The 22588-nt window shown below is 35.8% G+C and overlaps 1 protein-coding gene across 4 annotated transcripts in view; it reads right to left on the reverse strand.

Annotated features, from left to right (window-relative positions):
* Positions 1-22588, reverse strand: part of SREK1 (splicing regulatory glutamic acid and lysine rich protein 1) — a 31857-nt gene that overhangs the window by 3355 nt on the left and 5914 nt on the right. Inside the window, exons 1-12 of one of the 4 annotated variants that reach the window (XM_069879860.1) lie at positions 20476-20609; positions 16663-17846; positions 13814-13937; positions 13408-13523; positions 11906-12070; positions 10703-10881; positions 9612-9742; positions 8050-8164; positions 5437-5556; positions 3315-3866; positions 616-711; positions 15-144 (exon numbers count right to left, since the gene is read on the reverse strand). In XM_069879860.1, the coding sequence (XP_069735961.1) occupies positions 15-144; positions 616-711; positions 3315-3866; positions 5437-5556; positions 8050-8164; positions 9612-9742; positions 10703-10881; positions 11906-12070; positions 13408-13470 (1551 nt within the window). In that variant the 5' untranslated portion in view covers positions 13471-13523; positions 13814-13937; positions 16663-17846; positions 20476-20609. Of the gene's footprint in view, positions 1-14; positions 145-615; positions 712-3314; positions 3867-5436; positions 5557-8049; positions 8165-9611; positions 9743-10702; positions 10882-11905; positions 12071-13407; positions 13524-13813; positions 14722-16662; positions 17847-20475; positions 20613-22588 lie in introns of those variants that run through there. The other 3 variants (XM_069879862.1, XM_069879859.1, XM_069879861.1) reach the window with 3 other exon arrangements.

The raw sequence follows: 22588 nt of genomic DNA on the forward strand, positions 1-22588 counted from the left end.
GTCACATAGCTTACCTTAAAAGTAGTGGCGCTTTTGTCAGATTTCTCCTTTCCCTCTTTTTCTTTACTACCTTTTTTCTTGGAGGTGGAGCGTTCTCTTTCTCGTCTTTCATTATTTGTATCTCTTTTTTTTTCTTTCTTGTTTCTGTTTAAGAAAATTTTTACTCAGATCAGAATTTGAACCAACAACAACCTTCACAATGTTTAACTATAAGCTAAACTCTCATCTGTCGGTTAAAAAAAAAAATCAAACAAATGGAATGTAAAAAAAACCCTTCATAAAGACAAAAGGATTTCTTGACTCAAGAGAGCTAAAGAATGCATGTATTCAGTACACTGGGTATTTACAATGGGAAAAACAAATTAATCTGTATCCAGTGAAGGGCTTTTATTGATTTGAAGCAAATTTGCATTGTTGACTAGTTTTGCACTTGAAAGCACACCAAAGCTCAAATTCATGAAGGTTTTTGTTTGGTTTTGGTTTTGTTTTAAAGTAAAACTGATTGGTACTGACCGTCTGAAATTATCTGTGATGATTAGTACAAAGGCAGTAAAACAATGAAAATACTATAAATTCTTCCCCCTTTACTGCTCTATAAGTTTATATGAAACTGACCGTCTTGGTGAAGGAGTTCGTGAAAATTTTCTTTTTGTTGTTTTGGATGTTTTAGGAGACTTGGAGGGACTTCTACTCTTCCTTTTACGCCTTTCTCTACAGGATCAAGAAATGCAATATCGTCAAAAAGAAACTCATAAAATGATCTGATACAACAACCAAGTAAATAACCCTGAATTTAGCATTCTACATGACCAACAATGTATGAACTGTACTAGTGGGAAAAGATGTTGAAAGTGAGGACAAAAGCGTTATGCCCTTTCAAACACTACGCTTTTTGTTTAACCTCACATGCCTGTGCTTATACTTGATAACAATGGAAACACACTGAATTCACTAATCGTGTATTAAGCCAGAGTTTCCTCAGTCTGGAAAAGAAATCAATTGAATGAAGAGCCACATTAAGACAGAAGGCATAACTTGACCAATATGAACTTCAAAAGAAAAAGCAGGTTACTCAGGGCCTTATCCAGTCAGATTTCCAATATCTCCACAGGTGGACACTCCACAATCTCTCAGGGAAAAAAAACCCCAAAATACAACAAACAAAATAAACCCAGAAAAAAACACAACTGAATACTAGAAAAAAAGCCTTTATTTCCCACGTGTCAGTATATGCCTATTTTCTCTTAGCCGTTCACTGGCCCTCACTTTTATGTCTGGCTCTGTCTTCTTCACACTCTCTCATGAGATATTCATGCACATTGCTAAGATGCTCCCCTCAGCCTTCTCTTCTCCTGGCTATACAGCCTAAACACCCCCAGCTCCCTCAGTCCCTCCTTATATGAGGGATGCTTCAAGCCCTTCATCAGTTTCTTGGCTCTTCACTCAACTCACTCCAGTATGTCTGCATGCCTCTTATAATGGAGAGAGCAGAACTGGACACATCATTCCACCTGCGGCCTCACCAATACTGAGGAGACAGAAAGAATCACCTTCCTTGACCTGCTCACAACACTGCCTAACAGAGGTCAGCATACTTCCAGCCAGTCAGCCCCAATGCTGTCCTGGTGCAATAGTTATTACGGCCCAGGTTGCAGGACTTGGCCTTTCTGTAATATCTGCAAACTTGTGAGGGTGCATTCTGCCCCACGGTCTGGGCCACTGACACAGATGTTCAACAGTATTGGCCTCAGTACTGATATTCAAAGGATAATGCTATATTAGAAGGAAGAATTGTAAATCCACATTAAAAAGTGTATTTTTCTCATCCTCCATTTTAAACAGAACATTGTCCTTTTATGAAATAACTTTACGAAAAAAAAGTAACTTCACATCAAAGTAGGTTTTTGTATTTTAAGTCCACTAGAAGAGATGCACTAATTTTCATTAGAATTCTTTACCCAAGTATAAGGTATTTGAGCCTTCCATGGTGCCTTCTTAAAACAGCAAGATTCTTGAAGGGAAACACAGCTGTTGCAAACTAGAGTACTACAGTTATATTTGACATTAGGAACTGGGTCTTCCAGGATGTTCTTAAATAAGCTACACTTTGCCAAAATCTTAAATCTTCTTTTCTATACTTAATCTAAGTCAACATTCCTGGGGCCTACACACTGAAAATGTTACGTTTTCAAAGCTGGCAGAACTACCTCTGCTCTTGTGTAGTCCTCAATCCATGAAATAGTGTTAAAAGATGCATTAAAAGAGGTAGTTGGTTATGCCTGAAGAAGCTATACCATTTTGCTCATAAACCTCTGAAACAATATGGACATCCTATATAATGCAAACAGAATGTTCAGAAACCATTATGCCCGTTTCTGCCTTGTATGAACCATGAACTTCTGAACTTTGAAGAACGCAGGAATTCTGCTTTTGTCCAGTGAAATGATTATAATTCGTAGAACTTTTCCCAATTCATCCTGCATTTTGTTCTCTCAAAGCAACAAATAAAATTTTGTATTTAAATTTTACATGTGATATTATGCAATCCCCTAATTCCAGAAAGGGCTTCATCTATCAAACTTTTGGAATCTGATTTAGCCACAAGACACTTAGAATATTCCTGAGTCAGTCCACTTACAGAGCTCACAATGAATCTCACAGCTTCCTGCTGTACTGAATTTATCCAGACTTCTACCCAGTTCAAACTCCCTCACAGGTAAAACCAACTTGACCGTTTGCTGTCGGCATTATTAAGGAATTTTACTTTTTACTTATACCTGGTCATCTAACCAGCTAAAAAAGGCATCCTTATCTTTAGGCTGAGATATATTCACTCCCCTAGACAGCCAACTGACGTACTGGCTTCCTGCTGTTCATCCGTCCAGCTCAAAAGTGGCAAGCACTATAGCCCAACTATTCCCAAGATCTACAGACCAACACTGAGCAGTATGTAAGTAACCTAGGAACTGTGTAACAGGGACTCAAACTTTTATCAGGACAATGTGTAATGTTTCTCTGTCAGGACTCCTGGACCCCTCCAATGCAGAGAAACAGCACAAGGATCATCTACTTACTGTGCTCAAGGGCTATATGATATGGTTATGTGAAAGGCCAGTGGCCCTACTAGAAACTGTGGTCTAACAGGCGTCATACAGAGCTCTTTGTAATAGATTTTGCTTTATAATAAAATCTACAAAACAGAAATAATACAAATTTAATAAGTAAGACACATGGTGTTATTGATGCATAAAAACTAGGATGTTGCCTAACTGAACTGACAAGTCAAAAAAAGCATGAAAAAATGCTAAACAAACCTGCTGGAGCTACGAGATCTTCTTGAAGAGCTATAGCTTCTTGGAGGTGTTCTGGATCTCTTCTCTTTCTTCTTTTTATCATCTCTCTCTTTTTCTCTTTCTCGCTCTTTTTCCTTGTCCCCATCTTTTTCCTTTTCTTTATCTCTGTCCTTCTCTCTGTCCCCTCCTTTGTCCTTATCTCCTTCCTTATCCTTTATCTTCTCTCTGTCCTTCTCTCCTTCTTTCTCAGTATCTTCTTTTTCCTTGTTCTGGTCTACCTCTTCCCTGTCTTTTTCCTTTTCCTTATCTTTCTCCTTTTCCCTGTCCTTGTCCCTATCTCTATCTTTGTCCCTGTCCCTATCCCTGTCTTTGTCTCTGATTCTCTCTCGATCTTTGTTTCGCTCTTTGTCTCTCTCCCTGTCCTTCTCCTTGTTTCTCTCTTTATCTCTCTCTCTCTCCTTGTCTTTGTCTCTGTCTCGGTCTCTCTCCTTCTCCTTGTCTCTGTCTCTCTCTTTTTCCTTTTCTTTGCCTTTTTCTTTTTCCTTGACCTTTTCTTTGTCTCTTTTCTTGTCCCTGTGAAAAGCCAAATAAATCCATTAATTCACCTTTGAATTTTTCAATTAAATTACAACTAGCTCTTTAGCATACATTAATTTCTCAAGATAAAACATGCATCTCTGTTGAAAAACAACAATTGTTCAATATTTTAATTTTTCACCGCTGTTCACCAGGAGGGAAAAATTACATAGCTAGGAAAAATTTGGAAATCAAATTGGAGAAGGGGAAGTCAAAATCAAATCAAACTGTAATCTTCAGAGCAATGTTATTACACTTAAAGAGAACAGGGCTCTTCACCTCACAGTTGTGTTATTATATGTGCGTAAACTTCTTACATTTTGTCAAGAGCAAGACAAACTCTACAATCTGTAAATCTGCTCTTTACTAGAAGTGTGCCCACATAAAGTGGACTGTAGATTAATAACTCAAATTCACTGACAGTAGTCTGTATTCTACAGTACTCTCTAACACAGATAACCTGGAACAGCTTCAAAGTCCAACAACAACAAAAAAAAAAAGAGATAAAATTTCACTAATTTCTGTCAAAAGGCAAATGTAAAGTCAAAACTCAATCAAGACAATTCAATCATCCATAATGTCATTAGAAATTAAAAAATTATTGAAAAATTATTTAGTTCAGTAAAAACAGAAGGAAGGGTAACAGAAGAAGTCATTTTATTTAGGACAACGAATGATACATGCTCATAAAAAGAAAAACAGTGAGGAAAATTCTACCTATGTTCTAGTCACCAAGCCAAACAAAAAGTAATAAGCTCACAGCTTTGGCTGGAAGACTACATTTTGGTATAGCATTATTTCCAAGTGCCAGACTTGATCTTTCCTTTCTAGCAGAGATATGTTCATCCTAGATGTGGCTCTAGCACATAAGAAAATGAACAATTGTTCAGAGAGAGGAATAGGAGAAAGCACAAGAGAAGTTTACTAGCAGGCCTTTACATGTCCAGCAGAACCGGACTGACAGAGGGTGCTGTGTCTACTGGTATTGGTACCTATTCTACCATTTTTAAAGATACCCGAAGAGACTCCTTCACATGTGAAAGGTCCTAAGCATAGCCCCCACCATTCCTCAAAGGAAGAAGTGTTTGGCTATATCTTCTCAACAAGTAGTAGGCTGTCACATGCACAAAAGCTTTATACATGTTCTCAGAACGTGGGATAAAGGTCAGTCTGAATCCAACCTTGTCAACTGATGTAGGTGTCAAACAAGTACCATCCATTTTCTCGGGGGTTGCACAGGCTACACATTCCTAATCAACTGGTTAGAGTTTATCAACTGAAGTTACCTATTTTCAGCCAGGTTGCACTTTCGTATAAATGTACACCAGACTATCAAAGCTTCAGGCACCTTGGTGCGGTGATTTAACTCCCATAAGAACCATATGAGCTACTTAAAATAAACTTAATTCTATCCCAGCCAAAACAAGTACACTCAGCATTACAAGTTACTTTCTACTCTTTTATCCCACAGACAAACCTTAGGGACAGGCTTAAGCATTTTGCAATTTCAAAAAATTTGTACTGTGCAAAAAGAACAACAGTACCATTTCTTAGGAATGGAACTCACCGAGAACGAGAGCGACTTCTTGATTTACGCCTTTCCCTAGATCTTGACCGTTTTTTTAAGGGACTCCTGGATCTGCGTCTGTCCTTGTGTCTTGAGAGTGATCTGTTCCCAGATCTACTTCTATATAAAAAAAGGCAGAAGGAAAATACTTCACTATTGAAATTTCATAGAAGTTAGGTCAATCAACAAAGCAAAAAAAAAAAAGAAATCTTGCCTCACTACATAAAATTATGTACATCTTGGTAGTATATGGCCTACCAAAAATATTGCAAATATGGACAATTTTTGCTTCACCAGGTGCACACGTTCTCCTTTGAAGCAATGCATTTAAGTAACACCCATGCTGCACAACAATATAAATAAAATATAAATTAATAACGTATCAGGATAGCTGTCCTTAGTAAATTACAGCACATAAAACCTACCACAGGCAATTTCTAGCAGCTTATAAAAATAATTAGTTACTTTTTGTTTCTTTTCCAGGCCCAGTCACTTATTGCAGTCTTGGCCACTGAAGAACAACAGCTTTAACTGGCCTCTATTTGGTTTTTCTCCAGACTTGCCATTTAAATGAGCTTTAAAAAAACAAACCAAAACAAAAAAACCCTCCTATCTGTGGTTCAGCATTTAGTCAAGTTACTTTTTCAGTTCAAAGGACTTGTTAGCATGGATTTCAATTATAAGAATTCTCAAGGAAAGGAATGACCATTTACTACATAATAAATAAGGAATGCAAATAACGTGCAGATACTTTCATACAAACCCAATTAAAGTCTTGTGATAAATGTATATTGCATAGTCACAGATTTGAAGAAAAGATTACTTTTAAAAATTACTGTATTCTTTTTTACCAAAACATTTCCTAATTTTGTAAGATCATAGGCCCTAGGAAAGCAAAACCAAAAAGCTGAATTTGAGCATTAAATTTCAAGAAACGACATCACTGGATACTTTCCCTAAGGCGTTAAGGTATCATGAAGTTTAACTTACCAAAGACAGAAAGGCCATGTACATTACTCAATAAATCCTGAAGAACAGGGAGAGACACAAAGTACCAGCTCCACCTGCCTTCTGCAGTGCAAGTCACACAGAGTAATATATACCAAGAGGACATGTAGCTGTTTTTTATCTATGACTTTGCTCTGCTTATCAGTATGGAAATATAAAATATTTACAGGGCAAATTAGTTACAACTGAGTCAAAATAAGACCTCAAACAAGTTTTATATCATAGAGATGAAATCAATTTCAATGTTTTATAAAACAGGGAAGTGGTAAGGATAGTTTATTCCTAGGGATGAAGTCACCTCAACAGATCAGGCCAGCATTTTTTCAGCATGTTCTCAAAACTGACAGTAGCAGTGGTAAATAATTAAAAAAAAAAAACCAAAAATAAAAAACCAAAACAAAATATAGCCATCAACCATTGTTTAAAGCACAGGTTTTCCACAAGTAAAAAAATGCAAGTTTTTCTTATAGAAATCAGTTTGTTTTGCATTAATATACAACAGTATAGAGACTAGTGCACAGTTACACAAAACAAAGACCCGTTTTCAGTTATACTCTGAGTTACAGAAACAGCAGAGAAACAAGCAATAAAGAAGTAACTAAGTGATTCTTCCTGCATTAAAGGTACCTGATATTTGGATGCTGTCTGATAACATGTACTGTGGTGTCTTGCTACTGTAAACAGAAACCTGCACTTACGTCATATGCATTTGTCAGTATCACTGATAACTCCTTCTGGCCAGCTCTTCTTTATCTAAAAGAATTCTAGTTCCCTTTTTAAAAGATGATGCATGACAGGATACAGTAGCACTGTTTCTGCAACACTGACAACATTCAACTTTTTAAAGTGTAAGCTATCAAACATATTCTGATTTTTTTTTATACTTAACCACATATCTTCACACTGATTACATAATAGCTCAGAAGACACTTCTGACACTGAAACAATCTGAACCATTTCAGGAAGCATTTGTAAGTCTCATACAGCAAGACTGCCTCATTCTTGGAAAAAGTCTTAATGGGTATACTTAAAGGGTGATCTAGTAATTTTATTTCCTTCCATATTTCAAAGCCTGTTTCAGAATCAAATAAATTTAACAAAGCAAACAAAACCTGAAGAACAAAAACCTACCCCAATGTCTTTTTCTTCTCCTTTTAAAAGACATACCTTTATATTTACAGTAAATAAAAATATTGCATTTGTTAACTCCATGTTTAGAAGTTCAGGACATCTGGAACGTTCAGCTGGCAAACACAGCCAGCCTCTCTGCTCAGAGTGTTAAAAGCTAACTACATGTTCAATCAAAAAACCACAAGTAACCATTTCTTTTTAAAATGAAGGTCATAAAATGATATTATGCTACATGGCACAAAATGCACCAAGAAACAATAGAAATGGTTAAGCTACATGGCGTAAAAAGTGCCTTCTAGTATGTCTTAACTAAAAGGCATCCTGCAAACATTTAGAATTTAGAGGGAAAGAGTACCTGCTCAGACAATGCTTCTGGTTATTCTGATCTGCTCAGCGTAAGTTAGTAACCTTCTCTATAGGGATACTTGTTCCATAACTCAGTAAGAAATAGTCCAAGTAAAAAAATACACCTACCTGTGTTTTGAGTGTGATCTTTTCCTTCTAGATCGGGATTTTGAGCTAGACCTGGATTCTGAACGAGAATGGGAACGAGATCGACCGCCTTTTCTTTCACTGCTCTTTCCAGACTCTGAGAGGAAAAAACCACTTTGCAGTGTAAGCTCAGAACATTTAAAGATCCCAGTTAACAATCTGGCACAAGTGGAATGTACCATACACAGTGCAAGGGGCCTACTCTTTGCACATCTTCCTTCTTTGCAAAAATCCTTCAGAAACATCCAAGAAAGTCATTGCATATACTCGTTGAGTGCAGCCATCCTGCAGCAGTACACATAAACCAGATAATTATAAACAGCTAGCTCTATTAGGAATGGGATTGCTGCCACAATGCACAAGATCACAACATGTTCTCCTCTTGGTCTATTATTTAATATAATTAGTTTCTTTTCTTAAAAAAAAAAAAATAACCTGAGAAGAATAGAGTAAATTTAGAGGGTGTAATATTGAAAGTAAACATAACCTTTAAGTAATAATCAGTACTTCCTATACTTTTAGATATTTCAACCACTGTACAAATATAGATGTTCTATTCCTCAAACACTGTTTTGGAGGAGGAAGGGATGGATGGAGAGAACAGGGTGTAGTAGATCCAAAGGCCAGGAAGTCAACAGAAACCTTAACAGTGACCTCACCAGACTGTGATTCAGACTCTAAAAGATCATTATTCTGCCATTTAGTATTGAGGAAATGTCAGAGCTGTTTTTCTTCCAACTCTAAAACACTCTGCATTATCTAACCTACACAAGACTATGTCTGGGTTTGTTAGTGTGAAGAATGACAAAATCTTGCTAATGAAAAGATAAAAGAGGATTTAAACTGTACATTCAAGAAGTCAAGAATTCTTTAATGCTGTGGCTTTTCCATCAGTTTAAGTCAGTATAAATCAGCACTGAAATGCCTCTCAACCTACCAACACCTTCCTCCTTGACCCAGCATTTCAGTGTTAAGAGGGATCAGTGAACCACACAGGATGAAAAGAAGTCCTTCACAATATATTAATTTTATCCCAGATTCATTCTCTGATCCCGTTTGCTATAAAGATGCATGCAGTCATGAGCCATCATGAAAAAGAGCACAGCACAGGGACAAAATTAACTTCCTGCAGATAAGGAAAGCATAATATTACTGCTTTCAGAACCATACTAGTTGCCCCTGGTCATGAAACTACGGCATTTCACTGGGTGCTAGAGGAGAACAAAACAGAGCATGAAGCATTTTCTTTTAAAAGTTTAAAAGTACTTTGAATTTAAAAAGCTTAACTTATCATTATTAATTTAGTATTAACTTTGTATTTATTAAAACATTCAGTGAGCATGTATCTGAAAATAAGATATGATGAAATAACAAGTCAGCTTCATTCCACTTTCTAGTATGAACAAAATCCTGATTATCTTTTTTATCCACACCATCTTGTTTACCTTTGAGTGCCCTTTTACCACATTTAAAAATGGTCCTAAAAGTGTGTTCCAAGGCGCACACAGAATGTGTCTGTTACGCAATGAGCACAATACACCTACCTGGCTCAATAGCAGCAGATATGAAAGACTGAGCTTCCCTTACTCTCTTCATCACTTCTTCCAGTTCCTTGGCAGCAGCTTGTGGTGTCATTTCAGGAGGCTTCACTATTGCATTATTGGAGTGATTTATTCTAAATTATAGGAAATTAAAACCTTTAAATCCCAAACACTTGAGAAGGGAAAGTGAAAAAATAACTCAACTTACATGTATGACTATAAACATCCAATTTCAGCAAAATTACAGATTTGTCTGAACACTCATCTGTTCTAAGTATGTGAAACTCCTTTCACTGCTTTTAAGTCTTACCACTTTTACAAAAATGTGGCACGATATTTCTGTGTTAAAATATTTTCTAGCAGGTCTGGCAACCTATTTCTCTATTTCAGATCAAATCTCTACATTAAAGTCTACTAATTACATACACATCCCATAGCAAGATTAATTAATTAACTAAGGACTTTGCAGATTCTCTATTATAGCTTCCACTACCTCAAGATGAAATATAAACACATTTGACTCAAAGCCTGGGGTTGTTTAGCCTGGAGAAGAAGAGGCTGAGGGGAGACCTCATTGCTCTCTATTAAGTACCTGAAAGGAGGTTGTAGAGAGGAGGGTGCTGGCCTCTTCTCCCAAGTGACAGGGGACAGGACAAGAGGGAATGGCCTCAAGCTCCGCCAAGGGAGATTTAGGCTGGACATTAGGAAAAAATTTTTCATAGAAAGGGTCGTTGGGCACTGGAACAGGCTGCCCAGGGAGGTGGTTGAGTCACCTTCCCTGGAGGTGTTTAAGGTACGGGTGGACGAGGTGCTAAGGGGCATGGTTTAGTGTTTGATAGGAATGGTTGGACTCGATGATCCGGTGGGTCTCTTCCAACCTGGTTATTCTATGACTCTATGATACTCTTCTCAGCGAAAGTTACACCCAACCTTGAAAGTGGACTTCATAAAAAATGTTTCACTTTGCTAACAATAGGTCCTTACATAGAAGAAGTGTATTCATCAGAGCAGTTTTCTGCATATCAGAGTCCTATATGTATATGGATACAAAGAAATCTCTCATTCAACAGTCACGTGGACAATTAATTTCTTACTTTAGTGGCCTGTCTCCAAACATAACTCCATTAAAGGCAAGAGCTCGAGGTACAGAATTTTGGTCTGCAAATTCCACAAAAGCAAATCGTGTTGGTTGTGTCTCATCACCTGCCATTCGCACAAATTTGACTTCTCCAACTTGCTTAAAGAATTCAAGCAGCTGATCTGCTGTTGTAGTCTAGAAAGAGTTGAAGAGCTCAGCTGAAGTAAAATATATAACAAAAAACATTGATCCAATATGTCATGTAATCTAAGAGCTACAGACTTTGGAAAGATCTTTTGTCATTACCAAATTCATGTGGCCTGTGTAGTAATGTTATGCTGTAAGAAAGACAGATACCTTTTCTTTCTATTAATCTACAGAACATACTACAATTTAAAAGGTGTGACCACAAGACCTGAATTCCTATATCTAGGTTAAAAAGCATTTGCACAGGATTTTGCTCATATTGAGCAACTGACTTGAAATAACTGAACATGAATTTACTTTTACACCTGCTTGCAAGTTACTGACTGTGAATTTCAATCCATTAAAGAAAATCCAAGCAATATTATAAGACTTGGCTTTTATCCATTTTTCTATTAGCTTCTAGCTCGTTTTATTTCATTGCAATCAACAGTACTTTTACGCTCTAGCAGCTACCTTGGTTGTCAAAACAAACCCCCATAAAATAGTTATATTACCATCAGTCAAAATCAAATCATTTTTCAATTAATTCAATCAATTTCTAAAAATCAAAAATCAAATTTCTGACAGACCTATCTTTCCTGAAACACCAAGGTATTTATGTTAATTTTGCAACTTCCAGTAGGATACAGCATTCCATCTTACAGTACTTAGGCTAACTCCACAATGTTATGGAGAAGAGCCACCATGATCTCATGACTTCTGAGGCATTGCTGAGCTAACCCAGAGCTGGATATTTGATCAACATACATAATTCTAAGCCCATTTCTTGCATTCAGCTACAGGGTGATTTTTCTGATATTCTGCCAGAACGAATTCCACAGTATGGTCTGATCTGATCAGCACAGCAGCACTCAAAATTCGAAATATCCCTAATAATCAAAATGAAATTTATTTTTTCGGTTTAAATTCCTATTGTCATCAACTAATGAAAACTTTATAGTGTAAGATTAGAATTCAGAAATTACAGCTCTACGTCTTCCATTAGCATTTCCATTATATAAAGAGAAGCTACCTGGGAATTCAAATTTCCAACATAGACTGTTCTCCTGATTTCATCAATTTTGGATGGATCTACATTCCCCATAATTGGTGGTTGTGGTATTTCTCCCAGTGCTGTAATGTTAGGGTCCAAGGCTGCTGCTGGTATAGCCCCCAAAGTACCAAGTGAAACACCAAGCTGGAAAACACAAAAACAGAACACACTTTGCAAACAAGAACTGGTGGGAGATACATCTCTTGTTAATACTTGTTTGTCTTGTGCACTCCTATAAAAATAAACTTAATGAATATAGGCAGTCTTTTAAACTTTAATGTCCCAGCTGAGCATTTTCTTTAAAGGATAAAATTCTACCCATAAACAACCTTCTATATTTAAGATTTTCTGTGGGCTACCACTTAACATCTTATCAAGGTCTGGCCAGGGGTGCAGTTTATCAATCAGAAAACACATAGGCTCGAATTTTTAATGCTTATATTTAATCAAATTGAGAAAGATGCCTTCAGATACTGCTAATAATCTCAATTTTTTGCCAAGTGTTAGGAGTAGATGAGGAACTGCTGAACCCTTGCTTAGCAAGGGAAAAGAGGAATTTGCAGTGCCCAAGGTCAATTTGTCCTGTAATCAGTCCATCAAAGGGACACAAAAGGTACCTGTTGGACAAAAACATAATGTAAAGCAAGAATAATTACAATTGAAATGTGAAGCATATTAAGCCTAAATTCTTTCCCTTCAAACACAGTCATTTCCTAAAGAATGGAGTCAATACAGCTCTAATTTCTGGAACTGGTAATTGAAATCTCTCCTGAGGAATGTTACAAAAAAAAGAAGTCACTTAAAAATCACTACTAAACTGGTCTGCTGAGCTCCTGGTTCAAACTTTATTTTGTTGACATGAGGAGCAACTGTCTTTCCAGCAAACAAATCTTCTAACAAGTGTGGGAAATTCTCAATGAGCCACACTTTTTTTTAATGTAACAAAAGAGAAAACTATTTTAACCTGAAATACACCTTGAGTAAGTCACAGAAGCCTGCTGATGTCGATCAACAAAGGCTGAGAGAGGCAAAAGGGAACCGGGCAGAAGTAGCAGCAGCTAGCTCCTGTGCTTTTTGTATTGAAAATACTGTTAGTCAAAGAGTCAAAAGCCGCATTGTAAAGATATCAAGTAAATGCACCCCAATGCATCTTAATATTCCAAAGAACTGTGCCAACGTAACTGTTACATTTTAACAAACTTTTAGGAGGTGGACAGCACTGCCACTGGACCAAATTAATGGGTCTAAGGAAGGACAACAACTAAAATGGACAGAATCAAAATAAGTATTTACCCACTATTTGAAAGCGAAAGCAAGGAAAAGTTGTTACCCTCAAGAGGCACCACAGCTAAACCCTCACTGATCTAGTGTACAAGCCACTAACATCCATGGATCAGCTAGTTCTTACTCTCTGAACACACAAAAAAGGGTACTGAGAATAGAGGAAAACAAAAATCAAACAACAACTGAATTTTACTTACTGTAGTCAAAGGAGTTGGTGTAGGTATAGGAAGCAACCCTGCACCAGGCATCAGGCTTGTCATAGTAGGAGCAGGCGCCAACAGAGAAAGGGCTTTGGCTTCATCTGGGATTTTACCTGAAGAAGCAAATGAAAGCATTACACAGAGTTTGAACACTATGCAGATGTTACTCTTTCTATGATTTTACAATTACCCTTGCATTTAATAATGTAATAAGTAACAACTAATCTAGCTACCAGATCCTTACAAAGAAACAAATAAGAACTTAAGTTTTTTGTTTTACCCTGCTCTACTAGGAAAAACAAAAGTGAGCAAAACCGCAAAGACTAGCAATCTCATTAATGGATTATTATTTAAAAAACTGAATAATGTATATAATTATTTAACACTTTGAGCTATGGGTCACCTGTACTGGAAACTTAATGTTCATGAACCAAACGATATCAAGCATGGACGCTTTCCCAGGGCGGTGTTTTCGCGGTGATCGAAAGTTGTTTTACACATGACAACCGTTCGTGTTGGCTGCATCACTAATAGCACACAGAACATCAGATACAGAAAAGAAGAACATTTTTTAAAGTTTAATCCCCAGAAATGGCAAATAACCAAATCAGTAAAAGAAAAAGAAAAAAAAACAAAAGAACCCGCAAAGTATGTGCTAATTGAAATCTGTGCCTTTTTTTTAAAAAAAAAAAATCCCCTGGAGCTACCTACTTTGGATGTAAAAGGAACTAAAAATAAAATAAAAACTAATTAACTACTGTGACTACACACATTACACACTACAAGTGAAGCTGGAGGTGAAGGAGTGTAGGGCAGAAATATTTAGATTTGTACCATCTCACATTCTAGGTCACCTGAGTGTATCTGAAACTTTGATAAGTTAGCTTTAAATTTACTGAGATTGAAAAAAAAAAAGTAACTAAGCAAGCTATATTTTCCAAAAAATACGTGTTTTCTACTATTTCAACCAAATTATATTCCTCTTGTCACGCTAATTAAATCTGAATCTAATCTGAATTAAATGCAGGTTTCAATCAATGTTAGTCAGAATTAGATAATAATGAACCCCAAAAAAATCTTGAAAAATCAGAAGATTTAATTGTTAAACAATTATGATTACAAAGAAATTTACATATTAAATTTGAAGTGCAATGGGATTTTAAGTGGTACAAACATTAAACACTAAACTGAAAACCTAGTATAATTAGGACTCCTTTCTGTAGTCATCTATGAGGTATATTTCAAAACACTGTGCACTTCTAGCTATGCAAGTTCCAATACACCCAACAGAAAAGACACTTAAAAAAAAAAAAAAAAGACAACTGAAAAAGTATTGCAAACCTGTTCTACAGATCTGCAGCAAGGATTGGGTTAGAGTTGGATATGACCAAAGGACAAAACGAATCTAAACAAAACTTAATTTATATGTAGCATGGGTGGAATAGAAAAAATAAAATGACAGTAACCATTTGTTTCTCATGCTTCCTATCTATATTTATTTTATTTATATTAAATTTTTGAGGCACTTTGCTCCTTAACATGTAACAAACCACTTGGTTTGGCTATCTAAAGGAGAAAAATAGGAAAATTATTAGCACTTCAGAATTAACTGTGCAATAACAACTTCCAGGGCTATTAAAAATCATGCATGAATTTGAGTCATCATCACAATGTTCAGTACTCTTTACAGACCTCATTTTGAAGTCAGGCATGCAATGAGAGGTATACCTGATTTGCCTGATTGCCCATGAGTATCAGGTACTTTGCTGCACATCCTGCCTGGTATACAGCTAACTAACAGGCTTTCGAATATACAGTTCCAGCAGCTGTGCATGCAATTTAGGCTTAGAATTATATACCAGTGCTTCTGAAAATCAGAATACTTAATTCAAACGACTAATGAACCAAACCTTATCTGTATTAACACCTGGCATCTTGCAATTAACTGGATACTCATGCAGGTTTCTATAGAACCAACCAGACATGGTTCAGGCATATCCAGATCATAAAGTCAGCAGCACTATTTCCAGAATACTCTGATTTTTCAGCAATGTAGTGTTTCATTTTAAACAAAAAATCAAGTTAGTCAGTTTCCTGCCAAAACAGAATCCTAAAAGTTTGCCTGTATATTTAATCATAGTGTCCTTTGAAAAGATCCTTCTCCAGATTTTAAGACCAGATCACAATTCTACAGAAACAAACAGCTATGGGAGAGAGGGAGGAAGACAACCTGAAATATCTGGCAAATTTAGTCCTCCATTCTTTAGACAGTTTTGAAAAAGAAATTATATGCAAGGGCAAGTAACCTCACAAGTTACAGGCTTTAAGTTTTGGTGTTTTATCTCCATGAATTTATTTATAAAAGAAACGTAAGCCTACAAAGATACAATAAAACACATGAGTATGACAAAACTAGGACACTTTAGTTTAAGACTTAAGGTTTGGTTTTTAAACTCATGGTATTTAAAAGCTGAATTGAAGTGAAGTAAACAAATATATTTCCTAATGAGATAAATAGACCAAGTAAATATGTCATATCTCTGCCTCAGAAAGACTTCTTAGAAGTTCTTGTGTTTAGTAAGTGACAGATACTATGATGATTTATTTATCAATTCTTCACTTCGCAAAGGAATCTGGAAGCAGATGTACATTAGCTCTGCATTGCCTAGAGACACTTTATGCTTCTTAGGAAATGTAAAATTGTCCTAAATATCAGTTATTATAGTTACTATTTTTTGTATCATCAAAGTGCTTAAGAACCCTACTCAACCTACTTCTCACCAGAATCCATTTTGCTAAATACCTGACATATATATCTGCGTTATGTACTAATCATAGTATTTTTATCCACAAATGCTCAGAAATGGATTTCTTACTCTTTTACTGAAACTACATGGTTAATTGCCCCCTAAAACTGCTTCTGCAATAAGTTTGATTGTTTTAAAAATACTTACAGTTCACACTACTCTAAATATAATTTTCCTGCTATTTTAAATCAACGGGAAATGCACACTTACAAAAAAATGATTTCTCTGTGATCCAATTCATTATTCTTATTGGATTTAGAAGCAGCGATTAAAGAGATTACAGCTACCAGCAGTTATCTCAACTGCCACAACTAAATCCAACACAAGATCATATGAAGTAAAGCTCCTCCCAGCTGCAGTGCACAGCCTGGCGCATTACTAGAGTGAAACCAATTCATCCCCGTGCAGCTGGGGAAGAGCAGTGCCCGAAAACTAAACACATCACCTAGTCAACTGCTTCTGTTTCAGGGCTTCAGTTTCACAAGAAGAACGAATATCATTTAAGGATGAGAACTTTCTCAATCACTCCAGCATGAACTGCCATGGTTTCTGAGATAGGGAGATGACCAACACACTTTTTCTTCCTTTCTTTCTTTGCTTCTTTTTTTTTTTTTTAAATTCTCTTCTTGAAGTAAGCACCACTGTGCATGTTGAAGTGCAATGTACACATACACACACACATATGCACGCACACAAAGAACTAATTCAATCTTCCCACAAATAACAGTGTTAAAAAGACAACGTGCCTCACACAACACATTCCAACCAAACCCTCAGGCTGCATTTGTACTTATGAGTGGTAAACAGTTTTTTCTTAAAATTACAAAAAAACCCCGATGAAATCTTACTGCCACTGACCACATTAAGCAAGGTTTCATCAGAAGTGAACAAGTATTTAATGCCTTTCAATATTAATGAAAGTGCAATTTCAGAAATAATTATTTTAAACACTTCATATTAGCTGTAGATACTAAGCCTTCTTTTAAATAGACCATGTAACCTAAAATAAAACTGCTCTGCTGGGAAGAGGAAAAACAGCAGAGGAAGATCAAGACTTTACTTCATGAAGTTAATTTCTCCAAAAGCAAGAGTTTCAACTACCCTTTTCTAAGATAAACTCAAAGCACAACATAGGAAAGAATGTATTTTAGAACTGATATATATTTCACTATTCCTGTTTTCTGATACAATGTGCTCATCTGTTGAATTAAGATGCTTAAATGCATTCCAAATCAAATTTACCCATAATTCACAGCAAAATTTAATCATATTCTAAATTCTGTGTATACCATCCACCATTCATAAGCAGCTTCAGGTCAACTTCAATATGTAACACTGTGAACCCTTTAGAAAACACCGTTTTTACAGAACTGAAGTACCAGTTCACAAGTACAAGGGAAAGAGATTTAACAGAACAAAACAAAAAAAAAGGGACAAAATAAAATAAAAAAAAACAAAGGAAAGAAAGCAAAATAAAATAAAAACAGAGACAGGGCGTCCATCTTCAGCAGGCCAGACTTCGATCTCATTTCCCCCATGAAGGTTTCACTTGGCGGCAGGTTTAGTGGCATGGCAAACAATGCCTAACTCAGGCAAGTGTAACAGGTCTGCCTTGGCCAGTCTAGTCATCTAATAATGCACAAATATCACACAGAGAAAACATACAAAACCAAATTAATAGTCAAAATCCATCTACCAGATAATGTGGACATAAAATTTAGAATGATTAGGGTGGCATATTTTTTTATCTTTCAACCTTTGCACTCTCAAAAGTATAACATTTAAAGAAAAACATACCGATATGCACATTAAAGAGTCGTATCTTCACAGCTTAATAATGTTACTTCATTTACAATTACATTTTTGTTAAACTGTTTATTAAATGTCACAAAATTAACATTGCTTTTGTTGTGTAGTGATTATCTTCTCAAACATCCTTGATTTATCACTGTTTAAATACATTCTAAATTTCAGACATTTTTCTGGTCTTTAAAACCAAGTTTTCAAAGTTCTGTTTTACCTCTTCTCTATGTTTGATTCGGCGCATGAAATGTTTTGTTACTGGCACCATTGGCCAAGGATATAATTTTACCTCCCCGTAGAATATAGCCATTCACTAGTTTTAAAGCCCATGATACACTCCACAAATGCCATTAACAAGTCATCATATGATACACAGTGAATCAAAAACCTTGCACTATGGTCTCCGAAGTCATACTTATTCCGCACAATAAATTCCTCAGAAAGTTACCCCTATATAAATGTACATCTTAATAAATTAAAATTAGTGACTTTGTAAGAAATTTACATGGATACAGCATTCTGACATTAAAAAACTGACCTAGCAATCCAATCACTTGTTCAGCTAATTACGCATCAATATCTGAGGGGTCCAGAATGATTTTTAACAATGACAATTTTTCTGTAAAAAGTTCTCCCAGAAATGCCTAATAAGACACCTACAAATGTAGCTGGAACAAAATTTGTCAGAACTTTTATTTTATCCTTCTTACAATCATTGCCACCACAGGAAAATATAGCTTTATCTGCCTGTTGCCATATCACGTCAGGCAGTGATCTTATTCCAAGAAAAAAACAGGAGGTGTTGTTCATTCATTAGGTAGCAATCTTCCCTCCCTGGCAGTATTGAGCCAGGGTTAAGGTCTTTTCAATGAAACATAAAAATAAGTTCCTGAATAATTTGCAGTCAATGTTTTAAGGACAATTTTTCAATACTAAGGACTCTGGCCCCATAAGGTTCTACAGAGATTCAAAAGGATACAGCAATATCCTCTCTGTAGCTTAAAAACAAGCCCAAAAAATAAAAACAAGAAGCCCCCAAAAGAAGGCATAAAACCAACTAAAAATCTAGGCCTCACACATAAATATATCTGCACATGCCCCTATTAAGAAGATTACAAGAACAGGCATATTAGAAGTCATCATAGCCTTTAGGGAAAGTACTTACAGACTATGAAATTTTGGAGACTTACCAGGCGATTATCGCATTAACTTCGAATTAATCAGTTAATGATGTGGCAAATATGCCAAAAACAGTACTCTGGGACAACTGTTAACAAAGTCAACAGTATTTTTTGAATCAGAACCTGATCCTTGCTCTTAAAAAATTTTTGTTAATAAGAGGTATTTGTGGACCACCTGCAGTTTATGGTTCAATTATTCTAAATATTGCTGTTTGTGGCAAAACAGCTACCATGTTCAAAGCGAAGTTAGGTTCACTCCACCAAAAGGAATGTTTCCACTTTAAAGAGGCAAAAAGTCCAGAACCAAATCGGCAGATGCTCAGTTCCACAATGATCCCAATGAAGTCAATGGGGCTCTGCCTAACTCCACTGATATGCCTACTGTAGAGCCACAACTCATACAACTGTATTCGGATCTGAGATATACTAAGAACTACCTTGTATACAACACATCTGTAAATGTATGGCCTTAAAGCTAGCAAGCATTTTATTTTATTAAGAGTTTTAAAAATATTTTATGCTGGAAACATTCTGTGCAGATCATTGCATTTTTTAAAGGGATATCTAAAACCAAAAAAGACCATCATTATACATAAGAAAGCCTTTTTATGGCACATAAATTAATATTTTCCAGAATAACAAGAAAGGAAAACTGATTTATTTTCTTTTTTCTTAATCTAGCAGGTAAATATTTATATTTAAACAGTAATTATCACCACGAATGCTACATATTTTAGATCAGAATAATCTAAAATGGCCAAATGCATATATCGAGTCCACAAGACAAAATTGAATTCAGTCAAAAAAAAAATTTGAAAAATAATGACTATCTTTAAAAAAACCCAAAAAACTATCACAGCAAAGGTGATACATGAACAACCAAATTGCAACGTTACCTGTGTGAGAAAATTGCCTAATCTTTTCAGTATTCCATTGACTTCAGTGAGAACTCATATGTGAGAATAAGCTTGCCAACACAAACCATATTGAAGAGAATTATTTCATCATCTTTTCCCTCAAAATATGTAGTAACTATGGAAAACTGAATTAGCCTAATTTAAATCAACTACCCATTTTCTAATGTTGAATTACAATAAAATCTATATAATTGTTTTTTTCATTCAATTTTCAATTTCGTTTCAACACTTTTTTTTCAAAAAGCAGTAAAACAAAATAGAACAACAACAAAGCACCACCTTCTTACATGGAAAGCTTAAAACAATTAGCAGACACAACAATGAACAACATTACAGAGGAATGCCTGAAATACCAACCTTCTGCACAGGGCACAACTATCAAAGCTCTGTCAATAAAAACCGTGTTAGTTAGATGCTGGGCCACACCAACACTCGATGCTTCACGAAACTTAATATAACATACTTTGGAGGAAAAAGCAAGAGGTGCGTTGCTGCAAGACAAAAGGGAAGAAAAAAAAACAATTAGTCACATTAAGTAACTGTATTCATGTACCTTTAACTATTACTCCTTAATGAAAAAAAAGGGTTTTAGACTTCCTGGAAAAGTTGGCCAAAAGCAAAGAGTACTTTAGTACTCTTGGAATTACATTAATGGAATTAATGGAATTACATTACTAAATTTACTAATTTGCCTACTTACTATGTCACTGAAAAAAAGCATAGCACAGCACCTTCTCCTTTTTAATGGAAGCTTACAGAAGCTGATATACTGAGTTAGCAAGGTTAATTTTCTTTTACAATCTTGCTAAAAAATATTGACCAGTACATTCCAAATTATTTTTGTAAGTAGCATATTTACTTGACTTATTTTTCAGGTAAATAATTCATAGTTTATCTTTCTTTCTCCAAACAATCCTAGCTTAGGGAAGTCAAACAACAAGCCCACACATCTTTCGGTGGATCCTTCAGATATTAACCAATAATAACTGACACTCTTTCTTACGTCTTCAGGAAGGTAGTTTCACTAATTCTTACTGAGATAAAAGCAGTCCTTAAGAGCTCTTTCAAATGTTAGATTATAGTTCACTAATGTAACAAACATTGTTTTTATCATCTGCCTTGGTCTGGTATAGCATGGTATGGGATAATGCTAGAGGAGGTAAGAGGAATTCACTATTCAGCTAGAAGAAGCAAGAAAATTTGTAATTTGCTGTTCCATTAGAAAGTACACCAACAGAGATGTCAGAAAACAAAAAAAAACAACACTATGATCTTGATCAAAACCAAGTAAATTTGCTTTAAAAAAGGTACTCCTCTGTTTGTAACCTTTATACAAGCAGTTTATTTCTTCATACAAAGGAAGTACAGGTGAAATCATCAAAGAGAATGCAACAGGATAACCTTGGAATATCAGCAATTTCCATCTGAAAAGACCATCTGTCTTCTTGTAAAGAATTAACTTAAACAAAATATGCTGCATAAACTGTTTCATTCCGACCCTCCCTCATCTGAAACAGAAACACTTGTCAACCTTCTGAAAGTACCAGAAGCCGTTAAAGTTTAGCCCAACCCATCTTGCAGACCCACAAATTCCAAGCAGGTATCCCCCAAGGTAGTTGTATGGAATAATTAGACTTCAGTATTTAAACACAAGCTTAGAATTTTTACACACAAAATTTCATCATATTAATTGCATAAACGAACCAAGAATTCTGAGGTAAGCAAACGTATGATTCTATTTACTAGAAAGATAACACCCAGGTAAAACATCTAAGGAGCTAGACAGCTTCAGAACTGCGTTGAGAAACATTTATTATGGAAGATTCTGTGAAAACAGATGCACAGAGGAAGCAAAAAGCATAGAGTGGGAGACACATAAATACGAAAGTAAACCTTATACAACTTAGAAAAACATTGCAAGATCACTACGTTTCTTCTGCCCATTTCTTTTCTTTATACTGGCCAGTGTTTTCTGTTTCCAGTTTCCACATTTAGGAAGGAAATAATCCTACAGAATAGCTTCTAAGCCACCTGTAACATCTTCATTCAGAACAGTTTCCAACATCAGAGGTGACAGCAAGCTATGACTTCCTCAGTACTCAGCAGAAACGTCTGCATACAACTTTTAATCTTTACATATGCTGAAGAGCCAGACTTCGCTCACTGCAAAGATGTATTTTTTTAATGCCACAGGCTTTTTTCATTTGGTTTGTTTTGGTTTGGGTATGTGTGTCCTCACACACATGCGTGTCTGTCTGTCTAAGGAGTTCTTTTGGTTTTATTGTTGCTGTTGTTTTTGTTTAGGTTTTGTTTTTAAATACACACACCAGTGTTACAACCCAAATGGCTGAAGACTCCACTGAAGACTAGGCTTGTTTTCACTGCTAACTCAATAACAAAATTCTGTTCTAGTCAGTTCCAAGCCCCATAAATAATTCTTATTAATTTCAACACCTATAAGGACCACTCT

This window comes from Phaenicophaeus curvirostris, chromosome Z, assembly GCF_032191515.1.
Source record: "Phaenicophaeus curvirostris isolate KB17595 chromosome Z, BPBGC_Pcur_1.0, whole genome shotgun sequence".
NCBI lineage: Eukaryota > Metazoa > Chordata > Aves > Cuculiformes > Cuculidae > Phaenicophaeus > Phaenicophaeus curvirostris.